Source organism: Etheostoma cragini, chromosome 8 (genome assembly GCF_013103735.1).
Source record: "Etheostoma cragini isolate CJK2018 chromosome 8, CSU_Ecrag_1.0, whole genome shotgun sequence".
NCBI lineage: Eukaryota > Metazoa > Chordata > Actinopteri > Perciformes > Percidae > Etheostoma > Etheostoma cragini.
In genome coordinates, this window is record NC_048414.1 from 3,070,862 (window position 1) to 3,089,682 (window position 18,821).

The 18,821-nt window shown below is 40.2% G+C and overlaps 1 protein-coding gene across 1 annotated transcript; it reads right to left on the bottom strand.

Moving 5' to 3' along the window:
* Positions 1 to 6,671: 6,671 nt before the first annotated feature.
* On the bottom strand, positions 6,672 to 12,444 carry cav2 (caveolin 2). The gene is made up of 3 exons (XM_034879447.1): positions 12,192 to 12,444; positions 11,690 to 11,877; positions 6,672 to 7,019 (listed from the first exon to the last, which is right to left on the bottom strand). The coding sequence occupies exons 1-3, from the start codon at positions 12,339 to 12,341 to the stop codon at positions 6,869 to 6,871; spliced, it is 489 nt and encodes a 162-aa protein (XP_034735338.1). The 5' UTR covers positions 12,342 to 12,444; the 3' UTR covers positions 6,672 to 6,868.
* Between the last annotated feature and the right edge of the window lie 6,377 nt (positions 12,445 to 18,821).

Sequence of the window (18,821 nt, forward strand, 5' to 3'; positions counted from 1 at the left end):
TGACTACGGCAAGGTGTGGATATTTGCCCCACCCTAGCTTGTTTATACAGTAAAGGATGGAGGAGGGCAAGAAATGTATACTTTAAATCAAAAATAGAAAAGTTAAAGATTTTTTTTCAAAATGTATTTATATATTTCATCAACTAGAAAACCCAATCTTTCATCACTTGATTCATCCCTCAAAATGAGTTGACACGTATTATGTACAGCTTTGATGATTGATTCACACATGGTGAATTGACATTCCAGCTGTTGTTGTCGGTTTTACAAAGTTGGGAAGCCATGCTGGTCACTCGGGTTTGTTTACATTCTTGTATCATCTCACCTTGGAGGCACACCAGCTGGCACACTCAGCTGTTTTCAGCCAGCAGTGGATAGGATAGGAGGTTCCTTTTGGGTGTGTCTGAAAGGAGTGGCACTGAAATAATTGGTTGTTTTCGAATTTGTTTTGGAGTTCCATACACTTTTTGTTAAAGACGTGTGCTCAGCCTTATGTGATTTTTCAATCCTTTTTGTGGAACATTTCTTTAGTTAGCTTTGGGTTGTCCTGTGATAGCTAAATGATTCCAGCACCACTTTCCAATAAGGCTGTCTTGATATTAAGTTTACAAAAAGTAAGTTATGTTTTTTATGAATGGTTGATTAATACATTACTAATGCTTTATAGATCAGTTATAAGCCACTACTACTGGAAGGTAGTTTGGTCGTTCATGGGATTTTCATTTTCTAATAAGCCATCAAGTCTGCAGTCATAAATGGTAATTCTGTAAGCCATTTAAAAAGTAAAACGCGAAAAATGGCAATACATTGGTAATTAAACTGATTGTGGCAAAAAAAGCTGTAATTCTGAACATTCGCTAAAAGGATTTTTTTAAACCGTAGGCCTTTTTTTATGACTAGAGTTCATATTTCTAACATGTGGTGACACTGCCTTGCGATATCTTTGAGTCTGTGTGTTACTACGTCTTTTCTTTGTAAATATGTGTTACCTTTCCCATTGCTACGAGAGGTTCTGTTTTAAATTGGCAGCATTCTATAAAGAGGTTGAACTGCAACCAGCCACTGAACCTGAACACGAAGGAAGACATTAGCCAAAACATTTGCTCATGTTATTCTTCTCCTATATATAAATCAACACACAGAACCAGAGAACTTAAACTTTTGAAATATACTATTGGCATTTAACTTTTGTTTTCAGTGTGAGCCATGTTGTGACATACCTCATTCTGCTCTTTTGTTGCTGTTGCAGCAATTAAAGAAGAAAGAGCTGCAGGGATCTTAATTTTTGTTTTTGTCTGTTATTGTCAAGCACTTTGGGTTGTTCTGGAAAGGTGGTATACACATACACATACTTAGTCAATCTTCTTTACTTCTTTACTTTGTCTTTATCAGGTGAGACCCTGAACACAGATCATAATATCTAAAGGAGAACCTGTTTCAAAGTGAGATGTCATGTTGCTGTTAGTCTCGCTTTGCCAGACCCTCCTCCAAAGCGTGCCGGAGGAGGGAACACATGCTCTGGTTTGTTGGCATTTATTTAAACCAATAACAATTGTCTTGGAAGGTGCTAAGCACCGGAGAAAAGCTGCATTGCCCGCTGCAAAGTAGCCTTGAAAGGAACTTGTTTTGGTGGAACATGTATGTTTAAAAGTTGTTCTAGTTGCGCAACAGACAACTCAGATTGGACAGATAGTCTAACTAGCGGTCTGGATTTACCCTGCAGAGATCTGAGAAAAAGGTTAACCATAGTCCTCATAAATCCACTGGAGTTTAAAATGCCAACACAAAGAAAGCCCAAGGTAACAGATATCCAACCTAAATGATTGAAATCCGATGAGTCAACATTATGAAAGCTTGGACTGGATTCATTACAGGTTTTTATTAAGGTGCTAACTAAAGGTAAATGTAGTTAATTCAATGACTACATCAAACTCAACAGGAACAAAGAGCTGATAAGTTGCACATAGTAGAAGGCCTGTGGTTTCTTGTCAGATGAACACACAGTAGAATGATACAACTATCACACATGCTTTGTTTAGCTCAGTGGACAATGAGACTGATAGGACCTCCTGACTATAACAGAGGGAGTGTGTGTGTTAACAGCAGTTATACAGCAACACAGGCAACAGGGAGTAAAGTATAGCAGTGCAATGGCAGGAGTGGCAGCAACAGAAGTCCTTTTGGAGTAGTAGTGATAGGAAACAAGAAGAAGCTGTTGTTCTTAAATATATATGGATGGATGTGTATCATAGTCTGTTGGCCCCTTTCACATTGGGGCATGAAATACAGAGCCATCAGAGCAAGAACAGCCTCTGGTAACTGGAAATACTGCGGTTCGATCCCAGGCCCTGCAGCCCCACGTCAAAGTGTCTTTGATCAAGCCATTGAACGATGCTGTGCCAACTGTGTGAATGTGTTTCAGTGATTGTGTGATGAGCAGGTGGCACCTTGTATGTGTGTGAATGGTGTGTGCATCAGTCTATGGCTTAAGGTCAAAGGTCAGGGGTCCCTTTCAAATGCTTTAGCCAGACATTTGTGGCTGCAACACACCAGGAGATAATAGTAACACTTGTATTTTAAACTTCACACAGCTTTGTGTCATGTTGCTGCTGGTAACTGATATATTGCCAGCAGCAATGCAAGTCAAAGCAACTGAGCTTCACAGGAAAAAGCTAAACATGAGAAAGTTTTAGTTTAACACTAAAGTGTCCATGCAGTTTTGACACAGAATGGGGTCAGTTGAATGGAATAGAATACAATATAATAGACTTTATTGTTCCATGAGGGAAATTTGTCTTGGACAGTGGTACAACATGTTAGCCTGAGAAGGCAGACCCACATCAAGGTGTTGGCTGTGGGAACTCACCGTTGGCAGGGCTCAATCAGAGGGGTTGAGAAAGGGTTGTCTTTCAAATTCCCTCTTCACGCAATAGGATAGCGCTGCAACCAACCAGAGCAACGAAGAAGGTGATGTATTCAGAGTGAAGAATGACTTCAGTGCAGTTCTTTGTTCTTTTCTCAAAGAAAAGCTTAACTCCAAGTCTTCCAGAGTCACGGCCAAAGTCAATTCCAAAGACGGCTGTTCGCCAGCAGCAGCACCCACCTTCTTTGTTTTCAAGTAGCAGGGAATTCACGCAGAACCGTCGCAACTCTGCGTGATTATGTTAAGCCCGCCTACCGACTCTCGGTTTTGTCATCTTGCAAGCCAACAGAGAGTCGCTAGACGACCCAGCTGCAAATTACATTTAGGGTGCGTGTAGATTTCTAGGCTAACAGTCTGCTGCTTCACAACACAAACATGTAACAGAGAACTGTTCAAAAATCAACATGAAATCAACACGAGATTAACATAAGCCACCTAAGAACACGAAGGAAGGACACATGTACAGATAATACCATCTTTTAAAAAGTGACTTGAATCAAAGTGATATGTGCAAAAAGTGCTGGTGCATTTACTGCACTTTGCTCCGTTGACCTTTGCTAAGATTTACTGTTGAAGTTCAGTAGCTTGATAGAGGTTGGGATAAACAATGACATAAGTTCATTTGTTTTACTTCTCAGCATTCAGAGTCTCCCTGATGGCAGAAGTTTATGTTAACCAAAGAGAGTTGACCCTCTCCTATTGATGCCTATTGATTTAAAAAAAAAGACAAAGAAGGATAAGAATGAGGTGTGCCTGAGATGCTCAAGTCAGATAACAAAAGACTTCCATGACTTAGAACTGAACACCATTTAAGATAATAGTAGGTTTTTAGCACTAAGGACATTGCAGAAGGGAAATAGTTGTAGTAAACAGCAGAATAAATGGTAGTAGCATCACAGCAGGAGTACAGAACATGACAATTACACTCAAATGTGTAAAACCCTACTGTTGATGAATGGATATTCTTTGCAGAAAAGTGAGTGTAATAAGCAGAGGTGCATTGCAGGCCTGCAGATCACAACAGGTCATAACAGCGAAGCCTCAGGTCATGTTCCATCGACCCACAGCTCGTCTCTGTGTAGGAAAGTGTCTTATGCAATCCCAGAAAAGTGATTTACGAGACCATTCTGGCACTCAGCTGCAAATCCCAACCACACTCATCTCCTGTCACAAAATAAGAAACCACACAAAGAAAAATGTTACTTGAAGAGGAAAAAAACTGTCTTTATTTTTGTTGTGAAGAACACATTTGAGCCTGTTAAAGCAAAAGCTCCAAAACAAGCATTAGAAAGCAACAGATAAAAAAGATTGAGAAAATAAAAATACAAAAAAATAAAAGCATTTTTTTTTACTGGCAGATGCATGTCACATTGTGATTTATTTATGTGATTAGTGCTGCATGGTGTTCCAGAGGACAGAAAAGGCTTTAGCTACACACCTGTGTCTTCCACTATTACACAACCCTACCTAGAATCTCCTCTCAGAGTTAAAAAGCTAAACACAGCAAATTGGCTGTCAGCTTTGAAAGGATTTAAAAAGCTCCGACAGAACTGCTGCCTTCAGTTATCTGTCAGTAGCAGGAAATAAGACATCTCGTCATACAGTATCTATCTTTCATTGTGTCAGAAGGTGAATCAGTCTGTCGGATTCTAGTAGTTTAGAAATTCAGGAGGTTGGGGTGTACCTCGCACTGAAATGTTGACCAACAAGTTGGAATGGTTGAAAAGGCAAGTATAAATGTGTCCCCCTTTTTTCTGGAAAATCTGTCTGATCACCACAAACTGCAAACGTTACTATGACTGCAACAGGATTATTGGTTCATATGCTAACTTTGTGACAATCTGAATTTCCGATAAATGATTATTCACCTTTATTATCCTGAAATCCATTTTCTGGGGGATCATCTGGCACAGTACATTTACCTAAGACCAGTCATGCCTTACTAATCCAAATTTATATCAACAGGATACAATGAGTTCATATGCTGTAATATAAAAGCTGTTTGATTTATCAGCCAATCCTGCAGCACTACTGAACTTTGTAGCTGCTTTTAGTTCATTAATTTGGTTTTAACAGCACTTTTGCTGAATAAGTTACTTTTTGTGACCTCAGGAACCCTGTTTTAAGAAGTGGCAGGCAGCTGTTTTAACACTGTCTGTCCAGCTCCACATGGCACACAAAGTCAGCAACGAGCGACTGATTAAAGTGGCACATCAAACATCTGATCCAGATGTGTCTCAAGAGAAAAAAGGATGACAGAAACACTCCAGCATGTTGTGTCTGTTTATCTGATGTTGGTTTGCATTTATAATGACATATCAGTATAACTATATACCTGACTCACTGATTCTCTCTATATGAACTTCTAACCCCAACCCTAACCTTAACCCCACCCTTGCATTTTAACCCCAACCTAGTTTCGCCTTGCCAGACCATCCACACTCACACACTGCCAAGCGGATAAGTCTGAGTGGTCTCTACATTAGAGAAAATCATGCCCTGGTTCATTACTGTTTGGCATTTCTTTAAACCAATCACCATGGGCGGCATTAAGTTGCGCCCCGAGTTGCTGTGAAATAGTCGTGCAAGAGAAAACTCAGATTGGACAGACAGTCTAGCTAGCTGTCTCAATTTACCCTGCAGCGATCTGAAGAGCAGTCAATCATAGTCCTCATGAATCCACCAGAGTTTAAAATTCCAACACAAAGAAAGAGAAAAGAAACGGACATTGGCGAAAATACATAAATCCAGTAAACCTTCCTGCTGCACCAGAGCAATCCCGGAAATGGAACATTGAGGATATAGACTTACCCCAACCTAACCCTAAGATTTAGATTGCATGGCTCATAGCAAGTGGGAACTGCGCAGGCTTGTACCTCAAACTCAACTTTATCAAGTCTTCTGCAAGGAGGTAATAATCATGGTTGATCCGTTTCTGGCTGCAGAAATATTCCAAAACCCAGCCTATTAACTCCCAGTGCTGAAGCGAACAACAACAACCTTTAAATTAAATATGCATGTACAGGACAATCAGCTCAACCAAACACAGTACGACATGTGGGACGCCTTCATCACACTACAGTTAATCAACTGAAGTCCTCCCATGTCAGATACTGCCAAATGTTGCGAATTGGTCGTCGCATAAATAATAAATTAGAAAGAAACCCTTTCAAAGATATCCAATCGTGTTTTTTGACAGTTAAAATAACATGTTAAAATAACTCTATTATGTATAGCTATCATCCATAAAAAAAGCAAATGCCCAACATTATTGCCAAATGCTCTGTGAAATCAACACAGCAGACAGTAAAATAAGCCTGAAATGTGCAACAAGCTTAGCATTTAATACTCATGTGAACTCCTTTGCGAGTCTAATTCACGTTATTATATTCAACTTCTAGCTGAATTACTTGAAATATATACAGCACAATATATGAAAAAGCAGAAATATTACATCTCTCAGCAAGTATCTTTGACTCACCAACAATGTTCCACTCCTCCAACTGATTCCACGGCTCTCTCAGCCACAAAGCAATGGAATGACAAGAATTTAGTTTGGTCACAATCAGCAAACAAACTCAATTTTGGGTGGAGCACATGAGCTTTTCATAAAATCCCCAAAAGTATCATGATCATATAATTTCCTATAGTGATGTGACTAGTAAATCCTAAAGGACCAAGTGCATGGTTTTGTCAATTTGCAGGTACATTTGATTAAAAAAGTATATTTCCTTTTGATTTTCCAATTGATTTCATTCATTGTTTTGGTAATTTATACTTTAAAGTACAATTAGTATAATTTGTACTTTATGCAGGACTCTTCAGGATTTCACATTTGACTTTATAAAGAGCTCATGTATTACACTACAAACATCATTCACTCTCTTTGACTGCAATCGGTCCTACATTTCTGTCTCTGCAGGGGACAGAGAGGTGTCTGCAGCATCAGTACTCTGTGGATTTCACTTGAATGGAGGACAGGCTCTTTCCCATACTGTGGAAGAGCGGTGTTATGAACATGTCTGTCAGACTCCTCCACACCACTTGGACTGATGGTAGGAGCATCATGAGGCTCTGGATCACCGGCATCACCAACCTGGAAGGAAGAGATCAAAAAGGTCAACTCAGAACAGATGCTTTCAGAAAGTGCAATAAATAAGGCTACCAATTTATTTTATCTTGCTTATGTCTGCTTAAATAGCTATGTTTCTATCCACAGGTTTTTAGCCAAATTAAGTGATATTGAATGAAAAATGCCTTAAGAAAACAGTAAAATCCAATGGAATTTCAGGAATATTGACGCAAAGGAAGAAAGTGCCATAAGTTATTAGGAACTCGCGAAGGAAGTGGCCAACAAAGGTTATGACAAGGATGTCCTCCGGAGTAAATGGACGACGCTTAAACAGCGAGACATGTCTCAAAAAAGAGTTGTCTCTTAGCGGGCCAGAAGAAAAATAAAGGCAAGACCAGTTAACAGTTCAGACAGTTCAGACATGTGTCTTATATGAATTTCTTTATTATTTAGCTAGAGACCCTGCAGAGATCTGAAAAAAAGCTTAAGCATGGTCTTCTTTAATACAACAGAGTTTAAAATGCCAACACAAAGAAAGCCCAAGGCAACGGATATCCGGACGAAATGACTGAAATCTGGAGGTATTCCCGGCGGCAACACATCAATCCCAGAAATGGAACGTTAAGGATATAGACTAGTTTTCTACCTGACCTAATGAGCTCATCTAAAGAAGGAAATGCAACTGAGTTTGAGCAATAGATGTAAATTAGACATCACAATCCTGGGAATCAACAACCTTTGAGTCCTGCTTGTGTAACTCAAATTGCTGCCTCCGTTATATTTATATTTCTTTATTTACAGACTCAAGGTCCAGATAAAAAGAAAAAAGTACACTCAACACTGTACAAAAGGGGTTCAGACCAAACATCTGGGATTTAATTTGCCAACATGTTGCCCAGCAGCCAAGGGTGTAGCCTAGGTGCTGTTTCGACATTAGGGAGAACTTTGAGCGTCAAACAATTCATTTTCATCAGACAATTTTTGCCTTTTCGGAATCAGTTTGGTGAAAATGTCTTTCATTGTTATTATTATCATTTTTAATATTTCTCCTGTATTGTTCCAAACTTTCTGGATATGAAAAACATCACACGTGAGAAAGAAAAGACATGTGCGCTGCAAGGTTAAGATGGTATGGTCCACAACAGGTGTGTCTGAAATCTTTGGGAAACATACTGTATATTTACAGTTAAAAAGGATAAACAATTGTTTTGAGCCCCTTAAACTGTTATTTTAACCTCTGTTTAGCCTTTTCTTTCATATTTAAAAAAAAAATCTACCTCTCTAAAAATGGGGGGAGGGGGGGGGGCATATCCCCTGCATCCCTGCTAAAATCTATGCCTACGCCAGCAGCTGACGGATTTGTGTTGATACTTCCTGTATGTTTCTGCAAAAAGTATTAAAACACTTTTCTCTTCACAATAATTTAGATATAAGAAAAAAATACATGTGATAATATATTATTACCAGACCCAAACGAAATCTGCAGATATTCTTTCAGTTTTCCGCCGTGATCCAGAATGAATGTTTTTCTAATTTGTTAAAAATTCTAGGGGATTGTGTGGCTGCAGATTCAGTGAGCCCCTGGTCATTACTAAAGGCATAACCCACATGAATATACATGTTATGGGTGCATTTGCATCTATAAATTAATCTTTATTAGTGTATAAGGAACTGTATCATATCGTTACATTCCTGCAGCTTGTGACCTTCATTCCATTGTATTACATGAAATAAAAAGGTGTGTTGTAGAAACTTTGATAATAATAATAATAATAATAATAATAATAATAATAATAATATTGATAATAATAATAATAATAATAATAATAATAATAATAATAATAAAGCTTTATTGCAGAGACAGGTCCATATTACACATCATACAGTATAAAAGGAGATTCAAACATACATAATAATTCCATATTTGCCTATAGCATATAGGCTATTGAACCAATGTGGTCTTAACCTACTGTAGAAGTGTATCTTTAACAGCTTTTCAAAGGACTGACTAGGGATTCCATTATATGGTTCTCTGACTTGTCCAGACAACACATAAAAGTTAAGAGTGCCTCACAGGTTGGGGCTCTAGTGGACACAAACAGCTGACTGGCACTATGCCACCTAGGGACTCCAAGCAGCAGCCTGATTGCATCATTGTATGCTACTTTGAGCCTCTGCATCCTCTTTTGCATATAGTTTGACCACAGTTGAGCAGTATATAGCGGTGTGATGTAGGTTCTAAACAAAGAGCACGTCCCAGAGTCAGAGCACATACAAAGCCTCCTTAGAAGCATGTTAGCTTGAGAATACATGTTACATCGCTGTCTGTGAAAGTCTTTGTCATCCGTCCAGTCATTGGATATGACATGACCTAAATATTTAGTTTCCTCACACACAGCAAGAGGACTATCTGACAAACAAAAGGTTGGAAAACTTGATTTCTTGTCCTTATTGCCCATAGCGTCATACTTTATGTCCTAATCAAGACCATACTGAGAACATTCAGCAGCTGCTGCAGCCCAGCACTGTACAGACAGAACAGCCCAGATGGTCTGCATACATAAGATGATTAAAAACAGTGTTGCCCACAAGCCAGACAGTTTTTCAACCTATTAAGCTGATTTGATAATTCATCTATACAAAAATTAAATAAAATAGGAGACAAAACACCTCCTTGCCACACTCCACTATCAACACAGAATGGAGCAGATACAACATTGTCCCATTTAACCTTAAACGTTTGATGGGCATACCAAAACACTAAAATTCACACTGAAAATTTCGGAGCACCTCTATCTAGCAATTTTACAAACAATCGTTCATGATTCATTCTATTAAATGCCTTTGTCGCAGCAATAAAACATAGGAATACAGAATGTATACATACACAGGTCAGTCCCATGCTTCTTTTGAACCCAAACCGATGGTCAGAAGTGACGACATACATTTCTAGCTTTGTTAACAGCATTCTCTCCAGTACTTTAGACAAGAAACTGGCTAATACAATGGGTTGATAATTGTGAACACTGTTGAGCTTCTCAGACTTTTCTTTAAAGTACAGGCAGTGACATTACAGACATAATAGACACCATGAACAAGACAACCATTAAAGCACATGGAAAGCAAAGGGCAGAGCTTATATTGGAATATTATATTTTACATGATCTAGAGTAAGTGAAGCGTGAAGCAGTGATCTCTCTACCCAGAGCCCTCATCTGAGGAGGGCCCAAAAAGATGCTAGAATGAACGTCTGTGGATGCGGGGAGGGCCCAACCGAAACTGTTTTGTGCTACGTCTCTGGCCCTCTGTATAAAGTCCCTATGGAGGTTTTACAAGCCTGTCCATCAAGGGAGACAACCAAATCCAGCACTGATAGGGGGATCTATAACATACAAAACCTTTGGCCAAAAGGCGACCTTCTCTACAATACTGCTGGTTCTGTGATGTTGGAGCGTCACATCTGATGCCTGCAGTACTCCATAACAGCATCAAATGAGACAGGTCAGTTATCGCTTTCAGGGCGTTTGGGCCTTGTCCAACACTTTGGTCAACTTTGGTTGTTTTAGCATGCTCTAAATAAAGTTGGATTGATTGATTAATTAAAGCTGTGTTCTCCTTTGAAGCAGCAAACCCTCAGTGTGAAGTCCATTCTTGACATTCCACACATACAGTATTGACCAGCTCGGTGTCACCACTCAGTCCTCCATTGATAAATACCTGTGGTGGCTTCCTCGTTCAAACACAGTGGTTGAAGGAATCACCCTGAGCTTGTGACCTGCCCCAGGTAAAAGGTTATGTGAAAGTAACTGCAGGGCTCTGTCTGCCCGATCTGAAGAATGTCCCACTCTGGTCTGCAAATAGGCCGGTGTGTATTGCTGCCAGAATGCCAGCTATTCCGGCAAAGGGCACGGGGCGTTTTTTTTCCACTGGTGTACCAGTGGACCTCAACATTCCTCCCAACTTTCCATAGTACATAATGGGAGCTCTTGGGCATAAAATGTTGTTAATAAATGGACTCTTTGGGTTGGGGTTGGGAGCGTATGCGTGTGTTGCAAGATTTGTTTGGAAACCTGAAGGCATCAGGTTTAACTTGATGCATATAGCCGACATAAGCATGACATCGTTAAACCAATAAAAAAACACAAATGCACAAAATGTTTCAACTTCATATTACATGTGAGGTTAAATGAATAACTTCTCTCAGTAAAGAGCCAGAACAAGTCTACAATGTGGCCCCTGGGGGAAAGTCCCATAATTTTTTCCACAGACTGCTTTTTTGGTGCTCAAAACAGGGTTATAAGTGATATCATATTTTAATTGTAATTTAAACATTAGTTTATAACTATAATATTATTATTGTATAACTATAATACAAATATATCCTATTTGTATTGGCAGTTTTGCATCACTCAGTTCAAGTTGCATGATGACCTTTTGTATATTCTTAGTTACATTGTTCATATCACTATCATATAATATGTTTATTTGAACTTTTAATCTCTTTGCAGTACCTTCTATAGATTTACTGGCTTTGTAATTTATGTGTCGTGGCATCGCTATGTGTTTGTGTGCTACTTTCTGTCAAAAACCCATAATAGTTTCTAGTGAGAGCAACTTTTGGCAGTGTGCCAGATGAGCCAGGCTAAACACAGCACCAAACAGAGACATGCAAGTTAAGAGGAACTTCTCCCTACCAGATGTGGATGCAGCTGAGCACCCCGAAGACCAGTCCGAGGATGAAAGCCATGGGCACGGCCAGCAGCGTGGTCAGCAGGCGGTAAAAGAGGAATTTGACCAGCTCAAACGCAGCGTGGCTTCCTATCCACAATTTGTCGAAGCTGTGTGTAGAGATGGGCTCCGCGATGACATCTCCAAAATCAACCTGTCACATCACACAAGTCAGTGACACACACACACACACACACACACACACACACACACACACTGAGTGTTATATATATTTATATTAACACATTCAACACTGGCAGGAGGGATTTTGGAGATGATGAATTGACGCGCAGGCAGCGACTGAATTCCAGGTAATCGAAATGCAGATTACCAATCTCCCAATTTGTTACATGGAAACAAGAATTTCACACGATACTTGGTAAGTGTAGATAATTCAATTTGACAACCGCTGCTTTATAGTTTCACTTTCAAAGACAGATTCCGCGCTATGAAAGCTACAGACTGTACCTTCAAATGCGCGTTGATATCGTTTGGATCTCGGTCCGGCGTCGTTGTGTACACTTTCCCCTTCTTCGACAGAATGGGTTCTATCGATCTGTTGAACTCATCTTCGTCCATAATTATACTGCAGTCGGATTTTTCCTTTTCTAGACCCATGTTGTCGAGTCAGAGGAGCGACGGTGCAGGGAGAGCCGCTGGTGACGGTGCACTCTGCACTGTGCGCCGGACTGAGCGCCACCCCGCCCCGTATGGAAAGCAGCGCAGCGTGGGGGCCGAGGAGACACAACAAGATCAGTCACATCCCCGGGGCCGTTTCAAGAGCTCAGTGATGACTGACACTACTGTTCAGTGTAATGGCCTCCAGAGAGTCATGAGCCATGGAGACCTCTGTTGAACACACCACAACACTCTTCATGTGATTAAACAGCAGCAGAACCTGCAGGCAATGTTGTCTTTAGAAACTGAAGGACTGATATTTTAAAGAACTAGTTGTTAGCGAAGTGGAGACATTTCTTTTTCTGATGTTTTGGAAAAAGTAACAAACCTGCACTTTTGGATTTTGTTGCAGAAAACAAATGTGTTTTAGTCTGCGTTGATTTATTGGTCTCTGGCTGTTTTGTGCTCTTAACAAGCCGGCCAACACTGTTAGAATAACTTCAGGTCCTCAGATTTCTAAACAGAAACCGCAAAAGGAAGACATTCTCCTCAGACAACCTGTGTTTCACATGGAATTCTCTGAGGAACGAGGTCCAATCTGACCCCATGACCCCTCAGCAACATGTCCTTATGACGTATGTCAAAATAAGATGGTCATGTTGTATTTATTGACCCTCCTTTGGTCCTCAGATCCAATTGACCCATTTTGTAAAGTCTCTATATCGAAATCTTGGGTTTCTTTCAACCAAATTGCCCCAAAATAACATGGACGGTTCCATACAACGCTCTTTGCAAGTACAATTAATGATTACGTTTACAGAATGTTTAGTGGTTTAATCATTTATTATGACAACAATTGTGATTATGTGCTGCCCTTATCATTCTTTTAAATGGTTTCAAAACCGTAACCTGACTAAACTTTGACATATAACCACCTGTGATCATCAAATGTGTTCCTCTTATCTTAACAATTAGTCAAAATTACTCATAATTTCTGCTTTTCTAACTAAAAAATTAGGTATAATTTCACACAAATTAGGCTTGTTGACAGTTATTAGTTGGACTGAAGTTTGGCTAGGAAGATGTAACACAGAATTGGGTGATCACTTAAACTTTATGCGTTATAAATAGGCAAACAAGACTAAGTGCACGGTCGACGTAAAGACAATATGAGGGTTAGCTTATAGAGTTGGGATACTATCGGGATTTTCATGTTTAGATTCCACAAATTGTCATTTTGATATCAAACTGTGTTTTTTCCTGAAAAGATAATTTTAACTCTACAACAATTTTGTGTGTTTTTAATGTTGATAATACTGCTCTTTTGGTATTTGCTTTAAAATGTCACTAATGATGTTGCACCTTACATCCCACTGGGGCCAATGATACCAGGGGTCTGCTGTCTGTCCGTCTATCTGCTCAGCTGTATGGTGCAAGATACATTTCCAAAAAGATCAATAAATGTCTAGCTACTGTACATCTATGGCTGTCAGGTAAACTTACTGGAGTAATATGTGTAACATTTCCCTCTGAAATGAGTACTTGGTGTATAATTATAAAGTCTTCCAAAAGCCAAGTACGCAAGTACCTGTAAGCTACCTAAGATTTGTATGTACAGGAAGTACTGTACTTAAGGACCAGAGAAGAACACACCTATTCATTTTCTGTTGGATGTAGGTGAATCGCTCGTCAAGCATTAGGGACATAGAGAGAGGGACGTGATTTTGACAAGTGTCACAAGGAACGAGAAAAGTGAAACATTTAAAGATATATATTTTTTTGTGTATAGATTAATACAGAAGTAATCTCTCTTAATCATCACTTACGACCCACTCGAAGTGTGTTTTGGTGTGTTTTAGTACTGTATTGTCTCATTTATTTTTGTTTTCATGTGTGCGGGACTCTTCAGGGCGGTAACAAAGAGCCTTTGGGCCCCATGTGGGTGTGTAACCCCAACCAATAACAGGGAGCAGAGTGTTCACCTTTAAATAGATTAGCTAAAGACAAAGTGATGAAGTGGTGGGCTGGATGTTTTGTCTAAGGAAAAGACCCCACTTTAATGCATCTCTTGCCTCCCTCCTCTTTCTTTGTATTGGCATTTTAATCTTCAATGGATTTCTGAGGACTATGGTTAACTGCTCCTCAGATCTCTGCAGGGTAAATCCAGACAGCTAGCTAGATAAGAATGAAATTCAGATAAGAAACATGTCTTAACTAGACATGTCTTTAATAGACATGTATCTAGACTATCTGTCCAATCTGAGTTTTCTGTTGCACGACTAAAACTACTTTTGAACGTACACATGTTCCAACAAAATAAATTCCCTCTTAAAGCTATTTTGCGGTGGCACCATGGCTCCGTCCACCGCTTATTGCCACCCAAGACTATTGTGATTGGTTTAAAGAAATGCCAATAAACCAGAGCATGTTTTTCTCCCATCGTGTAGTGTATGTGTGGACTAGCCTACAGCGCTATGGAGGAAGGTCTGGCAATGCGAGACCACATGTAATAGATATGCAACGTAACTTTCTGTTCGAGTGCAGTGCTGCAAAATGTTTGTCTCACTAAAAGGCCAACCCTCCTGCAGTCCTCTGCACTTTGCATCTCATTTGTTGATGCGGCAGGTCCAGCTTCCTGCCTATTGATGAGCAACCTGTAAACAACACCCTCTTTTGTTTAAACACCAGGGCCTGGACATTACGCACAGAGGCAAAAAAAAAAGTAGGCCAGGTGGTGGGTGACAGCAAAGCAGAAACACATCAGGCGGAACAGAGGCATGCTGGGCATTCAGAGCAATCGAGGTGATCCCTGGCTCCGAGCACAGCAAGGCAATACAACACCACAAAACTCCTGGATTAACACGCAGAGAATGATTCTGACAGACAAGCATTCAGGGGGGGTGGGGGGTAGACCTGGCTCGCTGGCCTGAGGGTGAGGTGGGGGGGAGACACGAGAGGACAGTGTTGACATTAGAGTATGTGAGTGTGTAAAGGAGAGACTGGCAGAGGAAGTTATTGCCTTTGGTTTGTGTTACAGTTTGGATACCAATGGTGTGATGGGATTTTAACAAGATGTTTGCTCAGCCAGCGGCAGGGCCTAATAAGGATGCAGACGTTGGTCACCGTTTGGTCTGCCTAAAAGGTTGTGCATATTTCAACAAATAATGGTGACAAGGATATGAAAGTAAAAGTTCCCACAAGTCAAAATTTCTCTTTGGCCCATGGGTATGGTCCCCAGATGATGTTGTGTTTTGGTGGGCCTCTGATCTCCTCAAAATCTAAATGTATTTACATAGCACTTTACAACAATCAGCAGGTATCCAAAGTGCTTAACATAATGAGTAAAATCACAACAAACAATAGAAAGAGTGAACATAGAAAACAGTAAAATCAGAAACGCTTACAAAGAAATCTCTGCTACGTATTAAAAGCCAGACTGAACAGATGTGTTTTAAGTTTGGACCTAAAAAGAGTGACATCTGTAACAGTACGTGTATCAGGGGGTAACTTGTTCCAGAGTCTCGGGGCAGCAAATGCAAAAGCCTGATCACCCCACCGTTTATACCTGGACCTTGGGACTTCTAAAACCAACAGATTTGAAGACCACTATGACCGGTTGTGCTCCTGCAAGGTTAAAATTTCAGACAAATACTCTGGGGCGAGACCATTTAAAGCTTTAAAAACAAACAATAAAATCTTTAAATCTTTTCTAACACGCACCGGGACCCAATGCAGGGTGTAGAGAACGGGAGAGATGTGTGCACGTCTCCTGTAATCAGAACAAGACTCTGAGTCTAGGTTCTATACTAAAGAAATATTAAAATAAAATATGCAGATTGCCATGAATTGTAACAAAGCATAACTCTTTTCAATTCAGCCAATCAATTAAGTTTCCTCTACAGTTTTCTGTTGTACGACTGAAACAACCTTTGAATGTACACATGTTCCACCAACAATGGGCACGCAACAATGGGAAAATAAGCACCCCACGCAGACCACAACAACGGGATGGCTGTAGTTAGGAAAAAAAAGACCGGGGAAAGGAACCTACACATGCAGGACACGGCGACAACAACCGGACGGTTGTGGTTAGGAAGAGAATAACGGGGAAAGGTACTGTGTGTGTGTGCACGCTCCTACACAAAAATAGACGTGCTTAGAAACACATGTACTTAGAAACAGATTATGGAAGAAGCTCTGCTTTTACAGTACATGTTTGTATCTGTATTGCTCTGTGCGAATAACTTGCTCCATCAGCTAAAAACTTCCCAAATAAATCTGAACTGACATACATTCATTTTTAACAGTGGTGGAAATTCCAAGTCACAGGATGCGATCCCCGGTCTCCGAGATGAAAGGCCTGTGTTTGACCCATCCACCACTCGGACCAACCTCCCTGCGCACGTTTTCAGCTTTTCCATACTACTCACTACCATCATCATTCTGTGATCACGGAATAGGCTTCCCATTAAAATACATTACTTTAAAATTCACAATCAACACACAGAAATAACGACATTGAGGTGACCTGTACACAAATCAATAGATTAAATGATGTGGCCATTTCAGAAACTGCCATGAGACTGGGCTGGGTGTCGAGTGTTGCTACAGCTTGACTATAGTACAGGCGTCATCGGCTGACCTTCTTCTGGCCTGCGAGTTCTCTCAATCCTGCAGGTAATGAATTCACCAAACAGTCACATTCCAGGACATCCCGGCCAGCATTCCCTTGAGGAGCGGCGTGGAATGTTTCCTCTGAGTTCAAGGGGAACAAATGCATATTTGTCCAAAAGTTTCCAGGGGGAACAATGAAATCAGCGCACCCACAGTGCACTGAGATTTCCTGTGCGTGCGTTACACCCAAAGGACCCTCATTTCTAAGGTGTGAAACACACATCTCTTCAAGGTTGTGTTTGTGTCTTTTCTTGTGTGTACACTGGGTGTGCTTGCATTAAAACGTGTTTATGTGTGAGGAGGTGCGGGAAGATGTAATGTGTGCAGGTGTACAAACACCCAAACTTTCCTTCACTCTTCATCTCAGGACACGATTTTGTATTCCAACACTCAAATGAATTAAACATCTTCTGACTTAATCTCAGATTTTATCAAACAACAGTTTCCAAGGAATCAAAACAAAGACAAAATAGAAGAGAAAATGACGCAGAATGCAGACATGCAGAATGGAAGCAAATCCATCCCAGTAAACTGCAGATCACATCTTCAAAACATGCTAAACTGACACCTGTTTAATATAAAGAGTTTATTCCCCAGACAATGAAGGAAATGACTTCTAACTTTTTTAAATTTATTGTAGCATATCATTTAGAAATTGAATTTAGAAATCGTGATAATTTGGTGGATCATGGATTTGGCTCAGGTTTGAGCCAAACCAGAAACATAAATGTGGGAAAGATATGATAAATGAGACCCAGACTGGCTTAGACTCGGAATCTCCACCACTCTGATGATTAATGTATGTCAGTTCAGATTTATTTGGGAAGCTTTTATCTGATAGAGCACGTTGGTCTTACAGAGGAGCAACACTGATACAAACACATACTGTAAAAGCAGGGCTTGTGTGACGATATGTGTCTAAGTACATGTGTGTTCAAATCTGTTTTTGTGTAGGAGCGTGCTTTGTGGTATTATTATCTTTATCCATGTAGTGCTTGTGTTGTGCTTCCAGTCTGCCATGATTCTGTTTGTGAACGCCTGTTTGTGTATGCATGTGTTCTGTGTGTATTTACTTCTGTTGCTTCAGGCTCTTCTAGGCTTACACATGGACACAAGCGTCTGTTATGGAGAGCCAGAGGTTGCCAACTGGTTGCTTAATAACAGAAGATGCAGACACTTTGCAGTAAGAACAAAAATATTTTTACCAAGTTTTATAAACTACAAAGACAGTTTTGAAGATTCAGTGTTGTAATTTTGTGATATTATTTAGTTGGAGGTTACCAAAAAAACTAAAATAACCTCAAACATCATAAGTTCAGTAATGTTCGACTGGCTACTCAGCACCAGTCAGATATTCGCTAGATGACAAATTAACTGAACCATAGCCTAAGAAATAGAAAGCAGGTTTTTGGTTCATGTTGAATAGATCTCATTAGTCTTGGTCCATGACGCTCCACTTTTCGGCCAGATGTCTACCACCTTCTGATTTTTTGGGGTTGAAATTTCAAACCCCGGTGGATTTCTGAGGACTATGGTTAACTGGTCCTCAGATCTCTGCAGGGTAAATCCAGACAGCTAGCTAAACTATCTGACCAATCTGAGTTTTCTCTTGCACGACTAAATCAACTTTTGTATGTACACATTCTCCACCGAAACAAGTTCCTCGCCGAGGCTATTTTACAACGGCACCATGGCTCCGTCTGGCGCTTAGTGCCGCCCATGACGATTGTGATTGGTTTAAAGAAATGCCAATAAATCAGAGCACGTTCTTCTCTCATCTCAGAATGCAGTGTGGACTGTGTGGAC